This window comes from Nothobranchius furzeri, chromosome 14 (genome assembly GCF_043380555.1).
Source record: "Nothobranchius furzeri strain GRZ-AD chromosome 14, NfurGRZ-RIMD1, whole genome shotgun sequence".
NCBI lineage: Eukaryota > Metazoa > Chordata > Actinopteri > Cyprinodontiformes > Nothobranchiidae > Nothobranchius > Nothobranchius furzeri.
Window position 1 is genome coordinate 33,314,644 of NC_091754.1, and position 12,261 is coordinate 33,326,904.

General features: G+C 42.2%; 1 protein-coding gene across 2 annotated transcripts in view; it reads right to left on the reverse strand.

Annotated features, from left to right (window-relative positions):
• ska3 (spindle and kinetochore associated complex subunit 3) overlaps positions 1–12,261 on the reverse strand; it is a 13,021-nt gene continuing 760 nt past the window's right edge. The window contains exons 3-11 of one of the 2 annotated variants that reach the window (XM_015965853.3): positions 10,847–11,018; positions 10,320–10,752; positions 10,158–10,213; positions 8,446–8,633; positions 8,198–8,341; positions 7,653–7,841; positions 7,406–7,485; positions 3,076–3,215; positions 1–235 (exon numbers count right to left, since the gene is read on the reverse strand). In XM_015965853.3, the coding sequence (XP_015821339.1) occupies positions 132–235; positions 3,076–3,215; positions 7,406–7,485; positions 7,653–7,841; positions 8,198–8,341; positions 8,446–8,633; positions 10,158–10,213; positions 10,320–10,752; positions 10,847–11,018 (1,506 nt within the window). In that variant the 3' untranslated portion in view covers positions 1–131. Of the gene's footprint in view, positions 236–3,027; positions 3,216–7,405; positions 7,486–7,652; positions 7,842–8,197; positions 8,342–8,445; positions 8,634–10,157; positions 10,214–10,319; positions 10,753–10,846; positions 11,019–12,261 lie in introns of both variants that reach the window. The other variant, XM_015965852.3, reaches the window with a different exon arrangement.

Consider the following 12,261-nt stretch of genomic DNA (forward strand, 5'->3'; position numbering starts at 1 on the left):
CTCTGTGCGTCTCTAACTCTGAGAATCAGGTTTTCTGAGTCCAGACAGGATTCTCTCAGGCCTGAGGGCCTCCGTCTTTTGTTTTGGGTCACCAGGTTGTAAACATCAGCGTCAAAAATGCCTTCCACATGTTACAACCTCCCGAGCTCCTTTAGACAGACGATGTACACAGGAGATTTGGTCCCAAAACCGACGGCCTCCCGCAGCTCTTCATCTGTCAAACCCTTCATTTCTCCTGCAGAGGGCGCCAGAGAACAAGAAAAGATGCAGCCATGTTATCCCAACGTAAAACCCCAAACTTCACTCAACTGTTTGTTAGCTAAACTCAGATCAGATTTAACCACCTGGGGGTCTGTTGTTTGGACAGATTTTCACCTGCGTACTAGAGATAATCTGATTTCCTACAAAAAGCCATCATATGTGTGCAGTAACGACAGTCCCACAGAGGACATCTGTGTGATCCACATGAGCGTCTCAAAAATGAGACAGTTGAGAGAAAAGACCTAAAAGTCACTGGTTCATTGTATAGACCCATAACACGCAGAGCTAAATATTCTTGTAACTTTGATGATGATTATGGCAACAGATAAGAGCCTTTGGCTGTGCTGAGGTGATGGAGGCAGACTGGCTTTATAGCATCCCTCAGGCCTGGTGTCTCATCTTTCTCTGGACAGGACCCTAAAGATTCTATAAGGGGGTTTCAGGTCAGGCCAATCACGCCCCGTAACACCGCAGTCATGGAGGAAGCATGGCATGTTCTGTACTTACAGAGGACCAACACCAGCAGATGACGCAGCGCTTTGATGACGCTTCACTCAGAACTCGGGCTGTCACGGTGTGGAAATGTAACCTCACGGTTATTGTGACCAAAATTATCACGGTTTTCGGTATTATCGCAGTATTTTTTTAAACATGTTACATTTTCAAAATAAACCCTGTATATCAGGAAAATATTGTCCTCAGTTTGTGTCTAACTTTTGTCTAAAATGTGTTATTTTGTAATTATGTTGTTTATTTGTTTACATTTTTTCCCTTTAGTCTTTAAAATACCAATATTTGCCCATAACTTCTTATTTTTTGTCTGTTTGATGTCATCATTTAAAAATATTAGATCAGATGATACTCAGTATTCAGGTAGCCTTCTAATCGGATTCTTTTTTACTCTTACTTGAGTAATAAACCCTTTATCAGGAAAATATTGTCCTCGGTTTGTGTCCTTCCAGTGAGCTTTGCAGATGTGGGAAAATGTCATCAGGCAGTAATCGTTGTTGAATTCATAATTATTCTCAGAGAGAGACCAACTCTTATCTGCCCCTGGGAGCCCCGTAATGCAGCGTCATTTCAACATGGGGGTGTCCGCGACACGGTTTATATGCAGGTAGCGGCGCTGCGGCTGCTTTATATAGCGACTCGTTGCATTCTCCCTCAACCCAAATCCTCGGATCACGCATTTGAGCTAAAACGCTAACGTTAGCTTGCCTTGCGTTGACTGTAGAGTTGTGGGTGATGGTCACGCAGATGTGTCATGAGATTTGAAGCGTTACTGTAGCCTGGCAAGCCAGACTAGATAAATGTATTATTTAGTCTGGCCACGCTCCATTGACGGCTCTCGGTTGTGGGGCGGGTTCTACCGTTGTCTTTCAAATGATCTCCGCATTCCACTGGACAATGAATGTGACATACTCTTATTTCACTCTGTTACATCATCCCACCCACCAGGCATATAGAGTGCCCTGATTGGCCCACAAAGCAGATAAAGCTCTGTGATTTGTTCACTCAGCAGATAGAGCACTATTATTGGCCCACCATTATGGACCAATCACAGCTCTTTATGTGTTTGAAACCCCTCTAGAGAGCTGTGATTGGCCAGCCAGAGTCCTGGTAGGAGCTGTGGAGGTTCCAATGGAGCATGCCTAGACCAAACTTTGCAAAGCAAGAATTTGGTCTAGTTCACTAGGCTAGCGTTGCTGCCTTTCACAGACACTTTTTCTGCACGTGCTGCAAACAGGATAGTCGTCTTCTATCAACTGTCCCTCGGCATTCTTCACATATCCACAAAATGCCCGTACTTCCCACTTTGTCTTCTTTGAGGGATAATAAATGTCCTGCGCGCTGCCGTCTCCTCCTTTGGCCATTATTTCGGCTTTAGCTTCAAGAAAGTTTTGGTCATAAACAACAAAACGCGTTTGTGCCGCCGGCAACTTCAGCAGATGATACGGTGGCTGGTAAGGGTCACCGCTCCGACACCGCAGCCACGGTAATCCACCGAGATAATATGTTTTTAAAAACAAGCCGGTTATTATTATTGTCAACTTTTTAAGCGGGGTTTACCGCTACACCGGTTACCGTGACAACCCTACTCTGAACATGAAGCAACATGGATCTAGAGCCTCTCCACTATTGCTCCAGACTCTGGGACCTTGATTTCCAAATGTCCCCCAGGTCTTGTTGTCCTAAGCCCAGGTGAGATGCTTCTGGTGCGGTCTGGTTCAGGAGGGTCTGGACATGAAGAATGTGACATCCGTGTGTAGGATTGATCTGTGTGTAGGAGCTCGTGATGCTCCTGGGGAAGCTCCTCCAGGTTCCTGAATGGGTTTTTCTGAACAGGCCTCTCAACACTATGGTTTCTCCGGTTGCAGCTTCTCCTACCACCACTTTTACTACTACTCAGCAACATGCTGCACTCTGAACAAGAAGCTTCATTAGCAACAACCTTTTCTGGCTCCCCTCCTCGTGGACAGTGACCGTCTTCTGGACACATGTCCAGTCAGCAGTCTACTGAGCCAGACTGAGACAATTTAGAGGCTCAGATAACTTTGCAGGTGTGTTCTAGGTACTTTAACTTTTTCTACAGCATTCTAACGTTCTGCGACCCTGAATGTTGGGTTTTCTAATCTGTAGCCAGAATCATCTCGATTACAGTAAATAAGACATTCTTGGTCTAATGGACCTATTTGATGTACGAGTTTCACTCACTGACATGAGACAGTTAACATTTTCACAACATTGTAACTTTTGGAGACGTACCTGTACTACGAGAGCTGCTTATGTTTCTACGTGCACAACAGAACTCACTTTGATGCTCTTCCAAAAATCTGTTGATGTTGGAGATGACCTGGTTGAGGCTGCTCAGAGTCATGCTCCTCAGGTAGCTTGGTAAAGTCTGGAACTCGGTCTGTGTCACCGCAGACACGCCTTCTGCTCGTGAAACGCGGCTGAAGGAAAAAAGGAGGACTTAAATTAAACCACTGATTCATAAATTATAAGCCTGAGAAGAAAAAGCAACAGATTAGGAAACAATGATGGTAAAACAGCTGCTCATTAGTCATAAAGAAGAAAAAACACGTCAGACACGATGGCTTTTTGAAAGTGAAAAACGATCAACCTAAACTCTTGAAGGTGCAGACCCTTGTATTTAAAGCTGCTTTTGACTAAACCTTTTATTTTCTTTTTAACTCAAATTTTTAATCTTTCATCCATTTATGAAAATGTATAATTTTATGACTTTATTTTTTCTGATGTTAATCTAATTCTGTTTTCAGAGCATTTTGATTTTATGATGTTAATCTATGATTTTATGACTTTGTTTTATTTTGTTTTGATCTATGTGAAGCACTTTGTGATTCCATGTCTGTGATAAGTGTTATAGAAATAAAATTTACTTACTTACTAATTTAAATGTGTATTATTTATGTTCCTTAATAACATCTGCGTAACAAATGCTCAAAAATTTTTCCAACTAAAATTTCCTTTTATATTCCAGTTCTGAATATTTAATACTTAGTCAGTTTACTGATTTGTTTGATTAATTTAGTCTGATGTGTGACTTTAACACTGAGTAGTGCATAACATTTAAGTAGGGATGCACTGATACGATACTGGTATCGGTATCAGTGCCGATACAGATACTGATACCAGTATCAGTATCTGTAAAAGTGAACAGATACCAGTACAGGGTATCTGCAGGTTTAAGGGAGCCAAATTTAAGACTTTTTAAGACCTTTTTTAAGGCCACCTTGACCAAATTTAAGCAAATTTTAAAATTAAATTTAAGCTATAATTTCCAGCTATAGCCTGAAACCAGCGCTAACCACGTCGCGAACATGGGATTAACCATCCAGTTACCATTAAACTTGCACTTCCCCATGGCGCAAGCTCCCACTAGCTTAACCAGCTAATGTGCTCATCTAAAAATAGTCCCCTTTCACAACCAACTGAATGTGTACGGTTCCGCTTACGCCAACATTGTACACAAAAAATGCTGAACACTAACTAGAAATTCATGAAATTTTCATAGAAATAAAAGAATCTTGTTTGTTGGGTCTTTGGTCATTTAAGACATTTGGAAACTCTATTTAAGGATTATTTGTCATTTTTAAGGATTTTTAAGGCCTTAAATTTGGAAAAGCTAATTTAAGACTTTAAGACTTTTTAAGGACCCGCGGATACCCTACAGTAACTGATACCAATGCAGTTGCTTGAAAGTGACTTCACTGTAACTTGTCATTTCTGTTCACGTAACATTTTAGTTTTGTGATCATTTATATTAACATTTTTTTTATCTACCTCAGTCTTTTCCTATTGAAAACAGAGAAGAAAATAAAACCTGCATTCCAAATCATTGCATTTTTTTGGTATTGGTATTGGTAATCGGTATTGGCGAGTACTCAGATCCAAGTGTCGGTATATCGTTTGGAAACAAGTGGTATCGTTGCATCCCTACATTTAAGATTTACCAGTTGGTTAAATTCAGTGTTCAAAAACCATTTCAGCCTCAGAAATGTGCATCAACTGATGTTTTAGTGATATTTGAACATGAAAGTAGAAACGTCTAGGGATCAGCCATGACACTCGGCCATCGGCTGACCGTGACCACTACATATCGGCATTGGCATCAGCAATAGGGCTGAAGAAAATAATCAATTAATCGATGCACCGAGATGTGGACATAAACATTTCTGAACCATAGAAGAAGCCCATCCTTATCGATTATAATGGAATGCAGCTTTGTTAACACCAGCATCGGTGTTGAGCCAAAATTAGTCAGAGTGGGGTCGCATGTGTGTGTCCCTTCACATTTATCCAGTAGGAAACACCGGTCCCCCTTTATGTGGTGTTGCAGGGCTGCTCGTTGGAGTTCTAACCCGAGACCAAACCTGACCCAAGTAAACCCAACAGGTTCAGTCAGATTTGGGCCGGTGAGTCGCTCCTGTGCTCGGACAGCAAGAGAGAGAGTGGTGCAGTCTCTTATCACTCAACAGAGAGGACGACGCACCTTTAAACATGCATTATTATTTCTCCTTGCTGTTTTAAGAAGCAGTTAAAAAGCCCAGGTTCTGTTGGGTTTAGCGTCTCAGACTGAATGTTAGGTTGTCACTGGTTTTTATTTATTTTTAAATGTTTTTGATTTTCCATCTTACCTGAAAATGTTATTAATACCCTTCAGCTCGGTGTGTGTGATACCAGGATCAATGATAAGCTTTCTTTAGTTATTCCTCATTTTAAAAAAGAAGTAGAGAAAGGTGCCTTTTATGTTAAAGGGACATTATGGAAGTTTGACAGCCAAAACATGTATAGAAATAATAAATGTCTTCTTCATACATTCTCCTGCAATGCCCTGGTCCTGTAGAATGAGCCCTGGCATTTTTACTGTGATTGTCTGTTTTTCTGTAAAATCACAGAAAAAGAGAGATGCTCGGGTCGAGCAGGCTGCTGCATGCGCATTCACGCTCAGGCATAGACCGTAGCATTTGCTATCCGTAGCTTTAGCAGCAGAGAGAGGTAGTGCCACTTTGTCGCTGTTCCTAACGCCTAGTGACAAACCTAGCTACATTTCTGAGGACCCTTAGCTACTTTCTGTAGAACTTTCTTCTAGATATTTCCTGCAAATTAGCAACAAAAAAGCCATTTTCGCTCCGAACCGTTCTTTGGTTTGACGTTGTTTCAGCTGTCATCAAGGATATATAAGTTACAGATACTGTAAATGTTACTAGAGTGTAGCTCACCTTGTAAGAAGTCTGACTCTCATGCAGAAGACCTGTGTTTGATTCTGGGTGTGAACATAGTTCATTTAGAGTTTCTTTTTTACATTGATGGTATATTTTTTTACAGTAAGATGCCCAAATTTTTATTTGAGACTCACCGAACGGCATTGAATTCACAGATAAAAAAGATGTGGGTTCAACTTTCATTTTGGAACAATTTTTCAAGCAAGGGAAGGGAATGATCTGAGCATGCAGGAGGACTGACCCATCATAAACCTTTGTCGGCTGTGCTGAAGAGAAAGGTACAGAACCAATTTATTTAATTAATTAGCTGCGTGTTCTCCTGTCCTCTGTCCTGTACAAGTAAAAGTATTTGCCTAAGTTTTCACTCAAGTAAAAGTAAAAAGTATCATGAATAAAATGTACTCAAAGTAAAAGTTACTTAGTTAAATTTTTGTCAGCGTAAGGATGGCTACATCTAAATAGTGCTAAATCACAATGCCAGTTCACAATTCGCTCGTGTGCGCGCACACGCACGCGCACACGCACACACACACACACACACACACACACACACACACACACACACACACACACACACACACACACACACTGCAGCATGTTAGAATCTTTTGAATGACTAATTTAGCTACATTGAACTGCTTCTGTAATAATTTAATCTCTTATTCTGGAGTAAAATAAAGAAACAAGCTAAATCATCACATATCTGTGGCATCAAGAAGCATCTTCTGAGTTCAGACACAGGGATGGAGCACAATGTTTACACCTGAACAGCATCAGGATGTTTTAACTCACAGAGGCCTGCAGACCTTCTGTTTTATGAGCAAAGCGCTGAGAATCCGCTTGTTATGAGCGCTAAACATTATTTTGCCGCTTCCGTGCGGAGCGGTAGGGAAACACATTTCAAACATGGAACCGAGTCTGGTTAACGAACCGAGTGGAATTGTGATGACGTCACACCGGTGCAGGTTCCAACCCACAGGAGAGGAGGGAGAGAGGAGGTAAACAGGGAGTGGATCACAGGGACTGAACTGATGTTTTTGAGCAAAACTGTGGTAAAAATGGCTGTTTGTCCTCATTATCAAGTGTACCCCCCCCACACACACACACGGTTTAGACGCGGCGCTCATGCAGGTGTCTCTTCCTGTTCCGACGTTGCCACATGCAATACTTTTAATTTATTAAGCCTACAATTTATTTTTACTCAGTAACGGATATGATTTAAAATGTAGCGAATTACAATTGTTTTAAAAAAAGTACTCAAGTAAAAGTAAAGATTTTAAAATCGACTTAAAAAGTATAAATACACAAAAAGCTACTCAATTACAGTGACGTAAATGTAATTCATTACTTTCCACCTCTGGCAGCCTGCTAAGGCCCAGATCCTCACTATGTTTTACCCGTGTCTGTCGTCATCTGGCTTCACATGCATGTTCGAGGGTGCACTCTTCGTCTTTTTCATCTGAGCCAAGGACACAAGCTACAACACAAAAGACGAAATGATGTCAGGAACGTGTGGTGGTGAGGATGAATCAGCACATTTAACAGATTTTTGTTTTCATAGCTTTTAAACGTTTAGCCGGTCAGAATGAGCAGAAAAATAAAAGTCAGTGTAAAAGGAAACAGAAAACGATCAGCAGCTCTTACTTTACAAATGTCGCCAGTAACAGAGCTGAGGTCTGGCATCTCAGGGGTGCTGGGCTCCTGGTAGTTGGCTCTGACGCGAGGCGTTCCTAAGCTGAACTCCTGCGTGGGTCCATCTAGCTCCAGCCTGTTGACGGCGCGGTCTTTTCCTATGTTCTCTTTTCCTCTAATCTTCAGCATCTTCCCATTACTCTGCAGGAACACACACACACACACACACACACACACACACACACACACACACACACACACACACACACACACACACACACACACACACACACACACACACACACACACACACACACACACACACACACACACACACACACACACAGCTGTCATTTTAATAAAACACACCTGCAGCTGCTCAGTTTATACACTGAATCGATTTTCCCAGTCAACAATAACCCAGCAGGTTTCGTGGTTTGAGTTGTGTTTGCAGGACTTATAAGACTCTCGAATGCCATCTGTTGGTCCAGTTGTTTTAGATTTTGGGAGGTAGCCTGCAGCTTGGAGACAAAAAACTGTTTCTTTGGAAGTCTTACGTTTTGCAGAGAATTTCCCAAAAATGACTCCAAGTTTGGCAGCTCTGGCATCTGCTTGTCCTCAAAACCAACAGATATTTCGGGCACATTGCACTCCCATCTTAGTTTGGATCCGTTACAGCTGGTTGGCTCAGGCTGTGCACTCTGCAAACAGAGAAAACACGTTATCTAAGCTGTTATTTATGTTCACCCGACTGACCACCGGCTCGTCCAGAGACAAAGATGGAAAATGTTCAAAAGTCCCGCACCTTTTTGGTGCTGACCAGTCGGTTCACATACGGGGTTTTAAAGGCTGGGACCTGGGGGGTGACCGGGGGGTCACATGTCTGACCAGAGGACTCTGGGTCGTACTTGTCCTGCTTTGGTGTGGAGTAGTGAGCGTTGGGCTTTTTCATCTTAAACCCTGGGGTCCAAAGCGCAGACTGCAACTTGCCAGCTAAGGACAACAAGAAAAGCTTAACTGTGATCACCTCTTTTTAACAGCACAGGTGTGTTGTTTTATGCACTAATAACATTGTATGCTCCAAACTGTAACGGAATGAAATGACTTATTTTTCCCTCCTCTGCACAAGACTAGTCTGCATGAGATGTGGTCTCAAGGTCTCATGCATTCCTTCTAACCTGCTTATTTTCAGCTCAACAGAAGAATGAACTCTTTTCTTTTAATTAATCAAAGAACTCTATTTTAATAAAGCTAATCCATCAAAGTGTTAGTCAATAAATAAGATGTGAACGACCTGTGAAATAAAAATATTAATTACTTTATTATAATCCTATAGAATATAAAGGTACTGTGACTTTAAATGTTCCAACAGGACTCTCATTTCATGTAGCATTAAAAGACACGACATTGCTTTCACTGATCCAATCAAAATCTTACAGATCTGACGGAGGCGTGGTTCTGATGGTGTTTGGTAATTTTCATTCGACAATAAACCATAACATCCGAAGTATAAAACTATGCCACGTCAGCTCTAACGCCAGTTCAAAGCGTTCCAAAGTGACGGAGTGGCCAATCCTGATCTATACTCTTCAACCGAAAGAACGACGACAAGCTGAAAAAAATTCGTAGCTATACCAACTGCTGCAACAGTTCCTTTCAGAAAAAAAGCTGAACCATCAACACCCAGGCTCGGGTCTCACCAGACGCCAACAAAGTGCCGTGACCCGGAAGTAACTCACAGACTGGACTGGTCTGAACCGCTGCTTTTCCTACCGGCTTCGGTTCCAGAGAAGGTCAAGCTGGACCTCAATATTCCTGATCTAGACGGGGACTTTCTGAAGGGTAGGTAGACCGGCAAATAGCGTCGAATGTGTTTATTAATCTCCTAACCAAAGCTTAACGTGAAGACATCACCTTCTGTTCTCATCAGAACTAATCGCTTCTTCGGATTTGCTGGTTCTGAGCAACATTCCACATTACACCATTCTCCGTCTTATCCACCTTAGTTACACCATACATTTAGTGTTAAAGTTAGTCTAGTTTAATTTGTTTAGTAGTAAATCTTTAAAATTTTAAACTCGACTCTCTCTTCTGTTGTCTCTGAGTGAATACGAAGCTGTTATCTAATCCCTGCAATAAAAAGTTCCAATATTCTGGTTTAAATAACCTCACAGATCCGTAAGGTGGATTTCATGTTTCCTATGGAATCCCACGCCTTATGGCTCATTAAATAACATGTAATCTAATTCATTACAAAATGTATGTTTTCTTCACAGCTATTCATGTTGAGAGCATCAATGTTTTCAAATGTGTTTCACAAAATAAAGTTTAAAGAAAACCAGACATGACTTTAGATGTCGCCTCCTAGACGGATTTAGAGCTAAAAGGATGAGATCATATCTGATATTGCTACAGCAGGAATAAGGTTTGTGCTTCTGCTCCAAAACAAGAAGAAACAAAAGCTGAGGTGGTAGAGAAGCACCTGGAAGTGACTGAAAACAACAACTGGTTTGATACCTGCTGTCTGCACACCCTCCTTTAGAGATGGTGGTACGACTATGTCTGGTGGTGACCTGTGGAGGAGAGACATGTAGCAAAGATGTAGAGCAGCGCAGCTACTGATCTGGTTGTTACTGCTGGAGCTCAGTATCGATACATTAAGTAATAAACCTTTTCTACCTCTGGGTCTTCAGTAAAAGATTCATGGTGAAGTCATTGTTCAGAGGCATGTTGTGCTCCGAGATGCCAAAATCGTGCATCTGAGGTTCCTGCAGCTCTTCGTCGTCCATCCTTAGGGCCCGTTTAGGAGTTAGGGGCATGGGAGGCGACGCCGGTATGTTGAGCGAGGGGCATGGGAGGCTCATCTTAGGCATCGGAGGGACATCAGAGCACCAGTCTGCCCCAGCTAGAGCTCTCTGAAGCTGCATCTTAGACAGACCAAAATCTGAGAGCTTAGGGGTTTGCATCCCATCAGTGAAGATGGGCTCCATTTTTGGAGGTGATGAGCAGTGAACCCCTTCATCTGTCTCCTGACCGTCACCTTCAGCAGCTGCTGAGCTGGGTTCACCCTCCTCTATTAGTGCTTCAGCCTCTGCCTGCTGTTTGTTCACCTCTGCGGAAGAGAAAGTCCAACTTACAGCAAACTTTCTGGGTATTTAGTGGTCTCAGTTAAAACCAAAGACAAACGAGTTTTAGTAATTACTCACCGCCTGGTGTCTGGAGCTCCGTACAAACTCGATAACCATAGATCTCCAGGTGTGTCCTGACAGCCTGGATGTCTTTAGTAACCTTCTGCTCCATCACTCTACAGGCATGGATGAAGTCACTCACTTCCTTCTCTTGTGCTTTCTGTTCAGTCAGCTGACCCCGGATCTGATCCTAGATGACGGACCAGAACAATAAAGGTGCTTTTACAGCTAACTTTACAAAATAAATACATACATGTAAGAAAATACATTTAAAGAAGCTTCATCTATATTATTTAGGAAAACTGTAGCCAATGTTTTTATCCTCTCTAGGCTAGAGTACTGCAACTCCCTCTGTGTCCTTAATGACTCGGCTCCAGCTGGTCCAAAACGCTGTTGCCAGATTTCTGTATGGAGCCCGTAAGTGGGAGCACGTCACTCCCCTCCTGACAGCTTTGGACTGGCTACCGGTGAAGAGTTGCATCTTGTTCAAAATCCTGGTCCTTGTTATTCAATCCCTGTCTGGATCAGCGCCACCATATTTAGCCTCCCTGCTGACCCGTTATGTCCCCCGCAAGATCGCTACGTTCAGGTCAGAGCGACCTTTTGATGGTACAACGATCAAAGCGTAAGTCTAGGGGTGATCGTACCTTTGCAGTTCTGGGTCCTCGGCTTTGGAACCAACCAACTCTCATAGGAAATCAAGCCGTCCACATCGCTGCCCACTTTTAAAGCAAGGCTTAAGCTGTATTTTAGATCTGTTTAGTTGTTTTTATTCACATTTGAACGTTTTTGATAACCATTTTTATTGTTTTTAACTCTTTCTTTGTTTTTAAACGTTTTTATCTCTGTATTTTATTATAGAGCTGGTTTATTGTGCTGCTTCTCAGCACTATGTTCAGCACCTTGGGCCCTCTTGACTGGGGGTGGGAAGAAGAAAATATCATTTCTATAGCGTCTCTCAAGATAAAAATCACGAGGCGCTTCACGAAAACAAAAAATGTAAAAATATAAAAAAGAATTTAGAAAATGTTTAAAAATATATTTAAAATGAGCAAAAAATAGGCAATTGTGATTAAAAAATGTTAAGAAAGAAAGAGAATAGGAAAGAGGGAAATCAGTGGATCCTGAGGAAGGTGGAATAGGTGGGGAGAGCAGAATAAAGAGAGAGTGGTGATGAAGATCACACAAAAACCAGCTTGAACAAGTGAGTCTTCAGCTGCTTTTTAAAGGAGACCACTGAGTCCACTGATCTCAGGCTCAGGGGGAGAGAGTTCCAGAGTCTGGGGGCCACAGCAGCAAATGATCTGTCACCTTTGGTCTTTAGCCTGGTGCTGCACAACCAGTAGGCTTTGATCACTGGACCTCAGGGACCTGCTGGGGGTGTAGGGACTGAGAAGATCACCAATGTAAGATGGTGCTTGTCCATGTAAGGC